The sequence below is a fragment of the Neopsephotus bourkii genome, unplaced genomic scaffold (genome assembly GCF_033783945.1).
Source record: "Neopsephotus bourkii isolate Nb327-2 ecotype Australia unplaced genomic scaffold, CSIRO-AGI_Nbou_v1 NB_481, whole genome shotgun sequence".
Taxonomy (NCBI): domain Eukaryota; kingdom Metazoa; phylum Chordata; class Aves; order Psittaciformes; family Psittacidae; genus Neopsephotus; species Neopsephotus bourkii.
Genome location: NW_026900982.1, coordinates 1,291,265 through 1,309,121, shown reverse-complemented (window position 1 = coordinate 1,309,121; position 17,857 = coordinate 1,291,265). Strand labels below are relative to the sequence as shown.

Below are 17,857 nucleotides of genomic sequence, written 5' to 3'. Positions count from 1 at the left end.
TCTGCCGATAAACACCAGCTCCTTAACGCTCGACTTTTCCCCATATTCCTTTTCTTAGTGAAACCGAATGCCTGAAGCCCTGATGCTGTACATCATCACTCCATGAGGCTCTTGATTCCAAATTATCTCCTGCTGTCTGACCCAGGTCCCTTGAGAGCTCCCCTATGTCCTTCATTACCACCTCAGCTTTAAGAGGAAGAGAATCACCCTTTTCCAGATTAAATAAAAGCTGGGCCTGTCTATTGTGTGTCACTGAATATGAAATGGATGGTGAAGATTCTTGATATCCTTGCTATCAAGGTGATTAAGTTTTACCACTGTTGGCAGTGGGAGATTTGTGGACCAGAGGTTTCCAGTTTCCTGTACTAAGGAAAAGAGATGTGAAAAGGGATATCTGAAGTACCATGTCCTGTTCTGGGGCCCTCAACATAAGAAGGATGTGGAGCTGTTGGAGTGAGTCCAGAGGAGGCCCATGAAGATGTTCCAAGGGCTGGAGCACCTCTGCTATGGAGACAGGCTGAGAGAGCTGGGCTTGTTCAGCCTGTAAAAAAGAAGGCTCCAGGGAGACCCTAGAGCAGATTCCAGTGCCTAAAGGGGATGACAAGAAAGCTGGAAAGGGACTTCTGACAAGGGCCTGCAGGGACAGCACAAGGGGAATGGCTTTAACCTGACAGAGGGGAGATTGAGATTAGATCAGATAGTAGGAAGAAGTTCTTCCCTGTGAGGATGGTGAGGCCCTGGCACAGGTTGCTCAGAGAACCTGTAGCTGCCCCATACCTGGCAGTGTTCAAGGCAAGGCTGGAGGGGCTGAGCAACCTGGTATAGTGGAAGGTGTCCTACCCATGGCAGATGAGCTTTAAGGTCCCTTCCAACCCAAACCATTCTGTTATTTGATAATTCTAAGATACAGGCTGGGCTGGCGTGAAGCTGACTGCCAGCATCCATCTCGAACAGGTCAAAGCCAACTATGGAGCCTGCACATCAGTGGGTCAGAAAGACTGCAGGAATTTTTTGAGAGAAATAATTGGAGCTAAGAATTTGGCAGTTTGATCTTGCCAAGAAGGCAGTACTGACTGAGGCTGCCACAACTGCTCCAACCCCGTGGAGACAGGGCATGTCTGACATCTGGACACGCAGCAACATTCAGCAGTCTGATCTTGACACAAACGAGTACCAAGAGCATTCATAAGTGTAACCCAACCTATAAGGTGTAGATCTCCTGCAATTCTGTATTTTATTTAATTTGATGAACCCATTAATGTTGTCAGAAACACAGGATTAAACTGCCAATGATCTGAAGAACCAAGGCTGCTAGAAGCAAACACATCACGTTTTCAAATGAGTACAGATGATGGGGCTTGACTGTTCCATGGGTGCACTGCTGCTTTTATTTTTATTCAGTCCCAGGAGGCTACTTGAATTCAGGTCTTTCCTAAAGTAAGCAACCCCCTCACCCCTACTTGGTGAATTTATTTCAATAGAGAAAAGAAAATTATACCCACATGAGCAGGGTTTTTCCTAAACTACGTTAGTTCAAATAACAAGATTTTCTATTTCTCTGCTCTTTTAATTCTTTGTGGATTCAAGCACATCTGCTTTAAGCTTGCAAAATTGTAGGGATATTTACAGTAGTCAGACTAAATCACAAATACAATACAAGCATTTCTCTCTAAACCTAATTTGGATTACATGATGATTTTAGTAGTTAGAACAACTTGCATTTCACTTTGATAAATAAAACCCCCAAGAGGTTTCAGTCTGAAAGCATCATGAAAGGCCGAATCTACAGCTGGAACAGATATTTCATATAATCAGGCTCTTAGGTAAGACTATTTTGATCTAGCACTAAGGATAAATTGATTCCAGGTACGGGGTTTTTTTTTCCCTTTCTGTAGTACAGTGTAATATTTACACCAGTGTTTGACTATGTGAAGTATTTTGATTGTTTTGATAGCTAGGTTGTAAATATGTATTCTTGCAGTGCAGTAGCCATCACCATACAAGAGGAAGCTATCACTATAACGCCTAACATAACATCTGAATAACCAAATATTGAACCTCATCATTTCCCAGGTCTTGAATTCATAGTATTTCTTTAATACTAAACAGCATTGCATCTGTATTTTCTATGTTTCTTTATCTTACTTCTAGCATGATTCAAATCAGGTGCAACTACAAATAAATCCCCCCAAAAGTAAAGCAAAACACACCCTCAAAGGTTTTACCCTTTCAGGAGCACTACAAATGGTCCCATTCGGCGACTAACTCCATGGCCAGTAGGGAGGACATCCGGTCACCTTCCAGCCACCCTAGGAACAAGCTGGACCAAAGGTCTCTTCTCAGCTGCTTGACCTGGGATGTTTTCTAAGGATAACTGAATCAATTCCAAGGACGATGACAGCAAGGTAGATGCCAAGATGCAAATCTCCTCTATAGGTGCTATGCCCTCTTCAAAACTGGGTCTGCTGGCATGCAGCTCACTGGGACACATTTCTAAATAGACTTCAGTGACACAAATGCTGGTTGGAGACAGTGCATTGTGTCAACAGTCATGGGGTTGTGTCTTCCCATAGCTCTTTCATTTGCTCAAAGACAGAGTGCAAAAGTGTATTTGTGGGCTGGGGAAACAAAGAACAAATTGGAAAGAGGCCAATAACCCAGAAGAAACTACCAACTTCAAAAAGATAAAAGTTTACAACACAGTTAGTAAAAGAGTGATTTATGCTCAAAGGGATCATTTTGTTGTATCATACCATACCTAAATCCTTGTGCTGCATATAACATGCTTTAACAAGATGTTTCAGGACTCCCTTTGAAAAAGACAACCCTTATAAAGAGATGAGGTGGAAAAAGGGATAGCTCCTTTCAAAGGAAAGGGCCAAAACAGAGCAATAAAGTCTGTGTAACAGATGATGAAATGAGCCCCAAATTGCTGCCATCTGTTAGCAACCTTTGCCCAGTGAAATGAATTTCATGTGAGGTCAAGAAATCCCAAACTGCCATTTCCTCATTGCTATTAATAAGGGCCAGGTGCCATATAAACCAACACTGGATCCAGATGTTCTTCATGTGGCTTTGATTACCCTTCTAGGCTTGGATAATGATAGGAGGGAAAGTATTACAGATGCACACACAAACATGTTCAATATTAATTTCTCTGCAATTGAATTACTGGGCATTAGCAGCATTACACACCTTCCATCCTACTGAATGTCTGCAGATCAGCTCTGTGGATGGCAACCCTGCGAGGTGTGGGGAGGGCAGTCCATCAGGATGAAGTTATGGCATCTGCAGTTGCTACATGAGCTCCTGCCATGTTTTCTAAGATTGTGTACGAGAAGCAATGCTTTCTACAAGTGACAGCCAAGATACAGGCAACAGCTCTCATTTGAATTTCATCAACATCTTGTTGGATAGTCTTGAATGTCTAAAAAAGTATCGGTTTTCCCTGTCTCTGAAATGGACACAGTCAGTGTAATACAGAAAGATGTGAAAATGTATGGTCATGCTGTTTGGTTAAGATTAAAATGCTATGGAAAAGCTAAGCATGTCTACTATTTAAGGCGCTGATCAGCTGCATTTGGGTGCCAACCCAGTGCTACAGCACAGCAGAAGGAATTAGTAATTGTGGAGAATTAAGCATTACGCTGGATCATATCCTGAAGGAGGAGTGTACATGCACTGCTGGTGCTTACTTAAGCTTATTTATATACTAGAGCAGGTCCTCGACTACAGAGTGAAGAAAACATTGTTTTAGAAGAGTCAGCATGGCTATGAAATTCAGCAGGAATGCAATAAGTATTTCACATCCTGGACTCTACAAGGATGATCATCTAAACAGTTACAACCCGTGCTCAAAGAAAACACTCTAAACCAAATTATTCCAGACTTCTGTCTACTAGCTTTGAGTCTTGCCAAACTCATCATCAGCACCACATTTCTTAGGGACTAAACAAACATCAAGCAAAACTGGATCTTGCCAAAACAAATGCAAAGCCTTGTAGTACATCTCTCCAGTCATCTTAATGATACCTCCACAATGGAAACACAACATCTACAGGCTCATGAATATCTATGCCGAAATGTGGCAACAAATGCTGTGGCAGATACTCTTATGTGCAATGAAAACCACCACCAACACACCACAGTGAATTCTCGTGAACAAGTGACAAAGGACAGAAACACCCACATAAGTGGGAGAATATCTTCAACAAAAAAACCCCTTCCACTCTCACTTTGCCCATAAGACCTTTAATGGTGACCAATACCTACAGGAAATATTCCTACAGGATAAACCTAAGCACCGAATTCAAGGTTCTAAATAATCACTGCCTCTGGGGAGATGTTGCTTGTCAACTTTTATAACCTTTTTTCTGATCTGCTGTTACAGAAAGTATCAGGTCCCTGCTGCTACCCCTTTCCTGACCCACAGGTGCTCACTACCTATTTTCTGCCAAGGAGCTTAAAAAAAGATCAACCTCAGGAACTCCATCCATGCTCTACCAGTTTGGACTGGCATTTCTTGAAGACCTGACGCAAGATCAATGGAAGTGTAAGTTGCAAGAGCTTCTGGCTTCACCTTTTTTCTAGGAATGCTGTGTGTAAGTAGGACGATTTCAGTGCTCTGATTTGTAGTCTGAACCCTCAAAAACTGTATGAACATAAATGCTGGAGCAGGGAATATTGGCACGGGAAAAGGAATGTTTCAGGCTGCTTTTGCTGCCAAAGACAGCTTATTGTAAAGCTGAACCCTGGGTATTGGACAAATATAGCTGGGTATTTGAAAAATATTACTACACTGCCAAAAAGCAAGATTTCTCATATTAAGTCACTTGTAGAATAGAGCTGCTGTTGGTATGGCCCAAACCAACAGCCCATGCTTGGAGAGGTCCCAGATACTGCTCTCACTCTGCGGTCTCTGGGGCATCATCCACACTACAGCTTGTTCATGTCAAAGATGTGAAACAGCTCAGATCTGGTGGTGATTATCAGCTCAAGCACTGCTCCCATGGCACTTCTACCTTACCACAGTTAAGTTCAGGCTTGAACATATGATGATCTTGCATTCTGACTACTGCTTTGGCATGACATGGTAGCCCTGCTAACAAATGCTGGGCTCTAAGAAGTGAGTGCTGTGTGATGGCACTTGCAGTCCTGCAGGGAGCAGCTGAGCTCTAATGGGATTATTAGTCCCAGCAGGTCAGACCCAGGCTAAATCTGAGCAAAGCTATCATTTCTGCAGCAGTTCCCACGATGTCCACATTTATTTGTTGGGGCACATCATAGCTGGCTCTATGCTTCTGTCCTGTCGTTAAATCATGGTATAGAATCATAGAATCATAGAATAGTTAGGGTTGGAAAGGACCTTAAGATCATCTGGTTCCAACCCCTCTGCCATGGGCAGGGACACCTCAGATTAAACCATGTCACCCAAGGTTCTGTCAAACCTGGCCTTAAACATCTCCAGGGATGGAGCATTCACAACTTCCTTAGGCAACCAATTCCAATGCCTCACCACCCTCACAGTAAAGAATTTCTTCCTTACATCCAATCTAAACTTCCCCTGTTTAAGTTTTAACCCATTACCCCTTGTCCTACCACTACAGTCCCTAATGAAGAGTCCCTCCCCAAGGTCCTTGTAGGCCCCCTTCAGATACTGGAAGGCTGCTATGAGGTCTCCACGCAGCCTTCTCTTCTCCAGGCCGAACAGCCCCAACTTTCTCAGCCTATCTTCATATGGGAGGTGCTCCAGTCCCCTGATCATCCTCGTGGTCCTCCTCTGGACTTGTTCCAACAGTTCCATGTCCTTTTTATGTTGAGGATACCAGAACTGCACATTCAATACTCCCAGTGAGGTCTCACGAGAGCAGAGTAGAGGGGCAGGATCACCTCCTTCGACCTGCTGGTCACACTCCTTCTGATGCAGCCCAGGATACGGTTGGCTTTCTGGGCTGCAAGCACACACTGAAGCCGGCTCATGTTCATTTTCTCATCGACCAGCACCCCCAAGTCCTTCTCTGCAGGGCTGCTCTGAATCTCTTCTCTGCCCAGCCTGCAGCTGTGCCTGGGATTGCTCTGACCCAGGTGTAGGACCTTGCACTTGGCATGGTTAAACTTCATGAGGTTGGCATCAGCCCACCTCACAAGCATGTCAAGGTCCCTCTGGATGGCATTCCTTCCCTCCAGCTTATCAACCGAACCACACAGCTTGGTGTCATCGGCAAACTTGCTGAGGGCGCACTCAATCCCACTGTCCATGTCAGCAACGAAGATGTTAAACAAGACCGGTCCCAACACCGATCCCTGAGGGACACCACTCATTACTGGTCTCCAGCTGGACATTGAGCCATTGACCACAACTCTTCGTGTGCAGCCCTCCAGCCAGTTCTTCATCCACCGAGTGGTCCATCCATCAAATTGATGTCTCTCCAATTTAGAGACAAGGATGTTGTGTGGGACAGTGACGAACACTTTGCACAAGTCCAGGTAGATGACATCAACTGCTCTACCCCTGTCTATCAGTTCTGTAGCCCCATCATAGAAGGCCACCAAATTGGTCAGGCAGGATTTTCCCTTGGTGAAGCCATGCTGGCTGTCACCAAGCACCTTGTTGTTTTTCATGTGCCTTAGCATGCCTTCCAGGAGAATCTGCTCCAAGATTTTGCCAGGCACAGAGGTGATACTGACTGGTCTGTAGTTCCCTGGGTCATCCATTTTCCCCTTCTTGACAATGGGGGTTATATTTCCCTTTTTCCAGTCATCGGGAACTTCACCTGACTGCCATGATTTTTCAAATATGATGGCCAGCAGCTTAGCAACTTCATTCACCAGCTCCTTCAGGACCCGCAGATGGATTTCATCAGGTCTCATGGACTTGCGCACGTTCAGGTTTTTAAGATGGTCTCGAACCAGTTCCTCTCCTACAGTGGGCCCAAGGTCTTCATTCTCACAGTCCCTGCATCTGCCTTCCAAGACTTGGGTGGTGCGGTCAGAGCGTTTGCCAGTGAAGACTGAGGCAAAGAAGTCATTCAGAACCTCAGCCTTCTCCAAACCCAGGGTAGCCAGTTCTCCTGGTAGCTTCCAGAGGGGGCCTACACTGTCCCTAATCTGTCTTTTATTCGCTATAAATACAAGCCCTTCTAGAAGCCCTTGCTGTTATCTTGAACATTCCTAGCCAAGTTTAATTCTAACTGGGCCTTAGCTTTCCTAACCTGGTCCCTAACTTCCCGAACAACATCCCTGTACTCTTCCCAGGCCGTCTGTTTGTGCTTCCACCTTTTATAAGCCTCTTTTTTTCTCTGACGTTTCCTCAGCAGCTCCTTATCCATCCATGGAGGTCTCCTGGCCCTCCTGCTGCACTTCCTTCTAGTTGGGATTCAACACTCCTGAGCTTGTAGCAGGTGATCCTTGAATACCAACCAAGAGTTTTGGGCCCCCCTGCCCTCTAGGGCTATATCCCATGGAACCTTACTAAGCAGGTTCCTGAGGAGGCCAAAGTCTGCTCCCTTGAAGTCCAGGGCAGTGAGCTTGCTGCACGCTCTTCTCATTGTCCTGAGGATCTCAAATTCAACCATCTCATGATTGCTACAACCAAGGCTGCCTACAACCAAGGAGCATCAGATTTCCAATCAGCCCTTCCCTGTTGGTGAGCACGAGGTCAAGCATGGCACCTCTCCTTGTCAGCTTCTCTATTACTTGCAGAAGGAAGTTGTCTCCCACACAATCAAGAACCTGGCTTGCTTGTGCCAGGCTGTACCGTCCCTCCAACAGATACCAGGGTGGTTGAAGTCCCCCGTGAGAACAAGGGCCTGCGAGCATGAGGCCTTTCCTATCTGTCTGTAGAGCTCTTCATCCACAGAGTCCTCTTGATCAGTCAAAACCAGGTTTGCTCACCTAGCTCCAATCCCCCAAACCTCCCACTAGATCAGGTTGCTCCAAACCCCAACCAAATTGGCCTTCAACACTGCCAGGGATGGGGCAGCCACAGCTCCTCTGAGCAACCTGTGCCAGGGTCTCACCACCCTCACAGGGAAAAATGTCTGCCTTGCATCTCATCTAAATCTCCCTTCTCTCAGTTTAAAGGAGCCCCTGAGACTCTGGGCTTTCTGGGCAGTGCAGGAGCACCCCACCCGATCTTCTAGAGTTATCCTGAAGCTGGCAGAACCTGCATTAGGGAGGCTGGCACAGTGATAGGACATGAAGCTGCCTCTACCATTGCATTTCTTCTGGTGCCTGGGGCACTCTGAGCCCACTGCAGAAATAAGGGAGAACTGCCTGTATTTAATCTGTCTCCTGAAGAGACCTACAAAACAAGTGCTACATTATAATTATATACAGCTTTCATATAGTTTCCTGCATACAACCTCCCTCCAAAGCTGTGCCCCTTGCTCCCACTCCCCTAGGCAGAGGGTCTCCTGGGATGGGATGCCCGTATAATTTTCTGCAACATCTCAGGAGCCTGCTGGTAGGAATCCAATCCAAAGCAATGTGTGAACCAGCGCCTTGGTCACTCCACCTAACTGAATCACATCTCAACACCTTCCCTTCCACTACAGCCGACAGCCAGCACAGTCAGCAGACAGCAGAGCTGCCATGCCCAGGGGTGCAGATGGGCCTTCTCCAAGACAGGACACTGCTCGCCTACTGTCGCTGTGTTTCAAATTTATTATTATCAAAATGGGACATCATAAAGAGGGGGGAAATACACTGAATACAGAAATGAGCTCTCAGGGCTCCTGGAGCCCTCTGAGCACACATGACGCATGACCAAGCTTTGACTTTCCTTGTAACCACCCACAACAGATCTATAGGAATGGCTGCGAGTACTGCACATCCTGCTGTAAATGCTCTGATGCTGCTTCATTTCTGATTCTCTTTCCACAAATAGCACACATTAAAACAAAAAAACCCACCAAATAAACAGAAATCTCTAGAAGATAAAAAATAGAAAAATTTTCATGCTGGGCAGCTCCTTGACCAAGGGTCTGTTCAATAAATAAACCCAACTCCTTCAGCTGGCTTTGAAGTACATTAAAACTGATAAGTGCGTTTTCCCCCCAAGTCCAAAGCCGGTGTGGCTGCAATGCTTTTGCACAGAGCTTTGTTAAAAATGGAAGCGGCTTAAAAGTTGAAACTTGGCACACGTGTCTTTCTCAGTGAAGGCAGGACTTGGAAGACAAGAAACTGAACAAACTCCTGCCTGTTTCTAGCTGTGCAATCCAAAACATGATTAAGTACAGAGGAATGTGATTCAGGAAAGCATGAATGGAGCGGGACTCTGCAGAAACCGTCCTGCCTTATGGCAGTTACCTCTTTGTGGGACAGTGGGAGCACAGGAAAAACCACGCTCCTCCCTGACAACTTTCTCAACTGCAGTTTTGGAAAATATCCCTGTTTAGTACAGTTCAGGATTAAAAAAACCTAAGTGCTCTCTACTGTTTTAGTTCGTTTGACAGCATTTGCTCTCTTGTGCTGTTTGTGTGCTCTCTGACATAGGACAGGATGACTAAATCCCCCTGGATGGACAGCACCAGGCCACCCAGTCCCCAGGCAAGCATCAGGAGAGGCTCTTGCACCTCTCCATTGCTCCCCTGCAGCAGCAGGTTTATGTGAAGCCACCAGACCCAGCCACTGTTGGTCTGTGTTTATTTGGGAAGGCTCCGACAGACTTCCACAGTGTTTGGCCTCCATTATCTGCTAGACACAGCATCAGAAAGAAAAGCACCAATCTACTTTGCTCTGCTGCTGACGGAGCCACGCTCAATCCTCTTAGCTCTGCCTGCCGAGCTCAGCACAGATGGCAAAACGTGCTAGGGAGGGCAGTGTGAGCCTGGAGAACTCACTATTGCTCCAGTGGTGTGGGGAGAGGGGTTTTCTTTCTCTGCAGACAGAAACCAGGTCTTCTGCAGACATCAGCTCCATGCCTCAGTCTACACTTCTATGCCACTGCGATAGGAAGCACCACCTCATGATTCTGGGATTCGTCTCTTACCTGACACTCAACCACCAAAGAAGAGTGAAATCCATCAGAGCAAACAGACTTCCAAAAGAAGTAATCCCTGACATGTATCCATGGATATTCCCTGCCAAACCTTCCTCCTCATATCCAAAAAAAGTCATCTGCTAGGGGCAGTGCTGCCAACTAAAAAGCAGGGTAAGGTCTTCTTCACCTCCGATATCTTGTATCAGCACAGATCCAGCTTTCCTTTCCAAAATGTCTACTGACAGATATACTTTGTAAGTACGAAGGCCTGTTTCCCTACATGACTTTAAATCTCTAACATCTAAATGGCTCTCTCATGAGATTTTCTAGATTTGCTATCCTGCAGGAAACCCATGAATATGACTCTTTTTGTGGAGGCACCAACTCAAAGCTTATTCGAAAACTATGCCTTCCTTTATTAGTGAGTTGAACCATAGGCAGGAGTATTTCTGGCACTGATACAAGACAATTTACAGCAGCTAAGGCTGCAAGAATAGGCAACCTGATTTGGTTCTTTCCTTAAATTTATCCTGAATAGGCAGTTTAGTCTTATTCTACATTATGCTACTCAGGCTGTTCAATCCTACCCTCCAGAAAGTGGTCTTCTACTCATTCCAGAAGAGTTTTTCGGTTACAATTATAAATGAATGTCATTCAAGCAAGTTGGGTCTTACTAGCTACACAGCTGGCAGACATAACCCATCAATGCTGAGAGCCTGCTAATCATCCCCAGAGACAAAGGCACACCCTGCAGATGAATGAGGCCATGCAGTGTAAGAAGCTGACTTCCAGTGTTGAAGCATTAGGAGGAATTCTTCACAGTTTCGTTAAAATGCATCAGTATGTGATGGCAGGAGCCACCCAGATAGCATCAGTGATCCACACTGAAAGGTGTACAGGACCTTTGGCTGATGCAAAAATGGATGCAGAACTGAACAGCAGTCTGAGATTTGGATATCTACATGACGAGACTTCTTCAGTTGTTACAGAGCTCTTCAAGGCTAGGAGCTTCCCACTAACAGGTTTCTACATCTCTTGGGATAGGGCATAGGTATCACCCTAGCTTCTTGTCTAGGCTCAGCTTTGCTAAAGCTGTTGGTTAAGGTGGTTCACCTCATTAAAGGAAAGTGCACTGCTGCCCTTGCACTTCTCAAGCTGACAGAAAGGTATCTATCATCTCTATGCTCTGAATCTGAATGATGAGAGGAAAGTGAGAACTCCTGACTCCTCTCCATGGGGTTAAGGAACAACCCTCCCATGATTTCCATGACTTCATAAGGACTGTTGGGCAAGAGAGTGTCCACTTTTTCTGATTGGTAACATATCCTCAAAATTCATGAGCCCAGTCTGCTCTGCTGTGTCATATGGTTCCCACCATCTTCTGAAAGGAAAAGATTTCCATTCCAGTGTTTAAACACTCCCATGTGAGCTCCTCTGCTGTGAAGTCATTCCTGTGCCTGTTTGGCATTAGAGAAGTTCTCTTGTGCTGGAGTACGAGCGCTTGACGCTCCTCTGGATTTGTTGTATGAATTGTTCTAAACGCCAAAGACACCATACATGTGATGTACATCTTTCTGAATTCCTTTAACGTTTTTCTCAATATTGAACAGCACAGCTCCAATGGCTGTTCATTGGACTATAAAACAAAGAGGTTTTAATATTTAGCAGATTATTCAAGCTTCTCACCAGCTGTGACATGAAAACCATCCTGGTGTAAATTAAAATCTACACTGGCAAAGATCTTTATTAGCTGGGACACATCAGTCTTAGCAGTAGTAGAGAATAGTGTGGTGAACTATGAATACCATGTGGCTTCATACTCCATTACTGGAATAATATCTGTACACAATGCACTGCTCCTCAAGGGTGTGACCAGGACTGGGAACACTGATTCCAAGGGACAGTCCTGCATGGGAAAGACAGAAACTTTCAAAATCTTGATGGGAGATCAATTCTGAACATGGAACACAGAAGTTATTGGGCTTTCTTTAAATACCAGGATGAGAAATAGTGGCTCTCTCCTGACACAAACTCCTTATAGCTTGCCATGATTTTCTGACCAAGACTGGCCAAGAGACACAGAGCTTCTGGGCCTTCTGAGAACATGTTTGTGACTGGAGTTTGGTCTCTCAGATCCCACTGTGCTCACTTTGTTGCTGGAGATTAAAGTCAGTTATCACAGTTTTCTGTAGGCACTTGGTTGTAACCTCAGCAGCCAAGTAACTTCTTATTAGCCTCCCAGGAGCAGCAAAGATCTCCACTCAATGCCTAGCCACACTATCACTCTGGCTCCAGATACATGAACAAATCAGGTTAAGTGTCTTGCTGCATGAGGTGGAATGCTGGCTCATGATGATAGTCAAGCCATTCAAAATGGTCCCAATAACCTGAACACCTTCAGCCCCTGGAATACAGTGTGTTGTTTCACATAAATGCAGAATGAACAAGATGTCTTTTTGTTCAAGAAGACTTTTTTGCTTGAACGTGGTCAAGAAAGCAGATCCTCTTCCACCAACCTCTGTAAATCTTACTAGCAATATGGAGAAGGCAGAAGCGGAGTGTCAGGCTTAGCAGTGAAGGGAAAGCAGAGATTCCTAAAAAAGATGTTGGTGTTACTGCTCTTACGTGCTGTCAGTCCTGAACCAGTGATCATTATTCTGTCTACTATTTACCTCAACCCTTCATGTAAACTCATGTTGCCACCATATGATCAATCTATCTCATCAAGGGTTGAAAGGATCATCACTTCAGATCACTAAGACACTTAGGCTTTCTGTTCCACAGAATCTAGATGGTGATCCATGTTTTCCCTCATACATGGTCCTGCTGTTTCTGGACTAGGCTGTAAACCTTTGTGAGGTACTAACCAGACTAGGCCCTTCTCCTCTAGCTTCTTTTTCCAAGACGCATGCCTGTGGACACAAGGATAGGGATGGCTGAGCACATGGAAGATTGGTAGCTTTTCCTAGCTACTGCAGGGTTTTAAACACATGGGGAGGGAAGATGTCACTCTAGAGTCACCAAAACTGGTAGAGGTTCTAAAGGACAGTGGGATGTTTGGTAATAATTTTAAAGTTCTTCAGTTGGCTGTGTTTCTTCAACCCATGCTGTCACAGATCTTCAGCCCCTTATTCAAGTATTTCTGTTATTCAAGTAGATGGATGATCATGAGGTCCTGAAGACATTTTGAAGCCAGTGTATGGTCCAATAAGTTCTTCTGGTCTTCAAGACAGAGATATGCCATTACCTTCCACAACAGTGCAGACACCGCTACAATGTGTGATGTGTAGGGTTGTTATCAGTCACACCAAGTCCAGATGGAGACCAGTTACCAGTGGTGTGCTTCAAGGTTTGATACTACAGCCAGTACCATTTAATTTCTTCAGTAAAGGCCTAGATAAGAGGACAGCATGCACCCTCAACAAGTTTGCTGACAATGCAAAACTGGGAGGAGTCGATGATACACCAGATGGTTGTGCTGCCATTCAGAGGAGCCTTGAAACACTGGAGAAATGGGCAGATAGGGACCTCATCAAGTTCAACAAGGGGTGTAAGGTCAAGTTTCTGGAAGGAATAACTGTGCATCAACTGCACTCTGGGGGCTGACAGGCTGGAAAACAGGTTGGCAGAAAAAGATGTTGGGGTCCTGCAGAGAAGCTGAACATGAGACAGCAATGCACCCTTTCAGCAAAGAAAGCCAACAGCATTGTGGGCTGCATTGAGAAGAGCACTGGCAGCAGGCCTAGCGATGTGATCTTCCTCCAAAACTCAGCACTGGTGATGCTGCATGCAGAGTCTCGCATCCAGTTCTGGACAACCGAGTACAAGAAAGATTTGGAGAAAGACTTCAGCAAGTCCAAGGAAGAGCCAAAAAAGATGATTAAGAAACCAGTGTATCTGCCACATGAGGTGAGGCTGAAGGAGCTGGACTGTTTAGCTGCAAGAAGAGAAAGCTCAGAGGGATCTTACTAACACATGCCAATCCCTAACAGAAGAAAGCAAAGAAAACAGAGCTAGATCCTTCTCAGTGATATCCACTGAAAGGACCAGAGACAGTGGAATAGAAATACAGACATAAATGAAAATATAGGAAATTCTGTGTGAAATAAAGAAAAAACTGTCTTATGGTGAGGGCACTGACATACTAGACAGAACAGCTGCCCTGAAAGGTTGTGGAATCTCCATCTTTGGAGGTACTCAAAACACGATGGAACAAATTCCTGAGCGGCCTGCTCTAGCTGACTCTGCTCTGAGCATAGGGGATGGACTAGGTGATCTCTAGAGCTGCCTTTTCACCTCAGCTATTCCATGATTTCTCTGTGTTTCTCAGCCAAGTGGAGCCTTGTATCCTGAGATTTCCAGCTTTTTCAGGCTGCACCTTTATAATTTGGAGTAGGGCATTCCAAGTTACTTCAAATTCACGCTCCAAGTCCGCTTCAAGCTACTTCAGTCCATACAAATGTAAGGATGTAAAGTTTCAGTTCCTACAGATCAACAGTGTGTCCTTTGGTTGGTCAAAACCTGCATTCTTGAGTTTCAAATCTTTTTGGCTTATTTGTCATTGATTCCAACAGATTAGGACTGGACAGAATGTCACTATGTTGACGTTATTTTAGCAGTCCTTGCTCTCTTATCCTCCTACAAACATAATGTTCCATGGAAAGAAGGAGGTAAAACTGGGCAAATTTTGTCTTTGATCTCGTATTTACCCTTTTTCTATTTCCATAATCTAGATGAACAACACAGGAAAAACAAGCTAATATAATGTTGCATTTCCATGCAGATGGTTACTCCTAGCAATGATGCTGGGTGAAAGAATGACATACGATAACAGGATTCCACTTGCACACTTAGAATTTGGAAGACATGGATGGTAGTGCCTTGGTTGTTTTCCTTCCTCCAGGAAATTCCTTGACGATCGCTGCCACGTGCTGCAATCTGGTCCCTTCATTAAGCCAAAGAATTTCTGCAAGGTGCCTCAGCAAACTTCACTGGCAGGATAAACTAAAGATGAGCTGGGCTCCAAGAGAAGATACACACCACCATCTTCTTATTAAGCTGATGGCAGGACTTTAATAAAAGGCCATCTGGGAGTCACCAAAAGCCAATTTCAGCACACATAGACCTGAAGTGTTTCAGCAATAGAAGCTACTAAAAAATATACAGTTCCTTACAAAAAATAAGTCACTAGAATTTCAAATTCATCTATCCAATATCTAATTTGAGTATCTGATACACAACATTTATAAACCCCCCAACAATGAGAAACACGGGATTAATCTCCATTAAATCTATGTGTATAAAGAAAACCACGTTTGAAAATGCTGGAAATTTGTTCTGCTGGAGAGAAGATATTGAACATCTGTCTATTTTCGAGAAAAGCAAAAGGGCTCCCTCTGGAGTGGATTCCAAAATCAACACAGGATTCGGATTGTAACAGGCAGGCAGAGAAAATGAAAATGTGTAACAAAGCAAATGCATTCTTGTCTCTTACTAGTTTACTTGTCCTGTTTACAATGAGCATACTGGGACTAATTCAAGGAGACTATATCATGACTGAATGACATGGATCCATGCCCAGAATACTATTAAGTCAATTAGTTTTCATGCATGGACTTGTATGTGGCAAAGAGGCAAATTAAAGGATTCCTGAAGAGACAAGAAAGCTTTTTTTAGCATGTAAAATACTCCAAAGAATCTCCAACAAGATAAATTATGCAGCCAGCTGAGAATCCACATTTTCAACCCTGGATGGTCATGCACAGTTCTATAAAAACTAATGAATACAGCCACCAGTTGTGTACCCATGGCAATAAACTTAATTTGAAAGGGAGACACGAGTAACTTTAAGGACATATACAAAAACATGCTCTACTGGAAACTGATGAAGGTTGCTTTCAAATTTACAAGTCAGAAAGACCCCACATTCCCATAGATTATTTGCATACAATGCAATTAACATAAAATTGGTTTCATGCAGAAAGAAAAAAAGAGTTAGGTCACCTATAAAGTGAAGTCAACTTACTGCCTGCTTTTGCTCTTCTTCCTATAAATGTTGGCAAAAGAAAAAGGTGAAGAGAGAAACAGGATAGATTAATTACCATATGAAAAGGAAACATATACACACAAAATACACAACAGACCCAATGGAAAAAGAGTACATGGCAAGTTGTAGAAACATCTGCAGACATGAAAGGGAACAAGGGCATTAGACACAACAGCTGTGGTGGGAAAGCAAAGATGTCATTTATTCCGTGCTCAAAAGAAGACTCTTATCTCAAATGGCCTTCAGTGTTGGCAAAAGTGGAATACACGGGATGGATATGACAGCATGAATAGCTTGGATATAGGACAGGCTGTCAAACAGATGTATTTCTTTTACACAGGACCTTTACTGCCTTCTCTTCCTACCCTGTACTCAGAACTACCTCTCTAGCTGTTCTCAAGGTCAAAAATATCAGTCCACCACCCTCTAACGCCTAGAAATACCATCTGGAGTGCATGGCATTTGGTTCCCTGTGTGCTCAAATCCGCCATCACGAAGACCCAAACTGTCCTAGCCTGAGAGGCACAATATCACCTTTTTGGTCAGAGAGTGCCTGTAAATCACTGGGCATATCACAACCTCTGCAGATGGGATTCACAATGGTGAATTAGCGACCTGGAGGCAGCCAGGTCTGGAATGGGAGGGAAGAAACTGGGCAGCAAAAGCACTAAAGACACAAGAAAAAAGATGCAGAGAAAACAATCCCATTGTTGCAATGCAACATTTGTCAGTATAGATTGCTACTAATTTGAAAGATGAAAAAAGGTGAAATATGAATGAATTTCTCCACTTCTGAAACAACATACACTGTGACCCTTCTGCGATACCGGAGTCACAGCCATTTCAACTATATGAACGTCCCTTGGAATGAGCAAAATATCACATAGTCAAGAGTTTCTCTCACAATTCAGAAGTTTTCCTAGATTTTCTCTTCATAGATATAACCACCATTACTAGCCCTTAGGGCTCATGTCTTGCAGGCTTGGTTGTATGGAGAAGCATGGCTGTTATGGTGCGGGCAGCAGCACTGTGGATTAAAAGAAAGGCTGGCAGCATGATTTTGATGACTCTCATCTATGCAGAAATAGCAGTTACAGCTTTTTCAGGGTAACAAGAGTTGTTCCCTCTGACAGTGGCTTTGCACAGACTAACAGTGCAGGGGCAGCAGGATCACTGGTAAGGATGTCTCCTCAGAAATTCAGGATATGGCATGAAAAATCTGACAGAATAAAAGCTCCTTCTGGCCTTGGCATCCATGAACTGACTTATCCACCTTTCCTCATTTATTTCCTGTCTGAGCGGGATAACCAAAACCTGCCCCTTAATTTAGAGCAGCTTCTTCTCTCCATTGTACTAAAATATGTTTTCCCAACTGTGCACTGTGGGATATAAAGGTATCTGGGATCAACTGCAGAGAATTCCACATTTCTGAGCAGATGCTTTTGTTTTTTTTTCTTCTTTTTTTCCCCAAATCTGGAGTTCTCTCAGGTGTGTATTTAGACTCTGCTGTAGCAGATGTGTGGTATGGCTTCACTCAAGCATGGATCAGCATCAACACTGAAGGCCAGTGCTGTCCTCCCCACACTCCCACATGTTTCCAGTTGTTCCTCCTATCAGCACTGGGACTAGCAGGACCAGATGGTGAGCTAGGTCAGCAAAAAGATCTTAAATGATCTCCATTCTAAAAAAAGTTGTTAGCTTGAAAAATGAGGCTCTAGCATTAACTACAGATGTGAAAAAATATACCGCAAGAGGCATGAACCTTTGCTAGACGAACTAAGGAGTTATTAGATAAATCATCAAATCAGCTAGTGAGGAAATTACCATTG

At 44.3% G+C, this 17,857-nt stretch overlaps 1 protein-coding gene across 3 annotated transcripts in view; it reads right to left on the bottom strand.

Annotated features, from left to right (window-relative positions):
- The window catches only part of DTNB (dystrobrevin beta), a 192,731-nt gene that overhangs the window by 38,616 nt on the left and 136,258 nt on the right, over window positions 1-17,857 (bottom strand). For all 3 annotated transcript variants that reach the window (XM_061350227.1, XM_061350228.1, XM_061350226.1), the window contains one exon: window positions 16,008-16,028. In XM_061350227.1, the coding sequence (XP_061206211.1) occupies window positions 16,008-16,028 (21 nt within the window). The remainder of the gene's footprint in view (window positions 1-16,007; window positions 16,029-17,857) is intronic.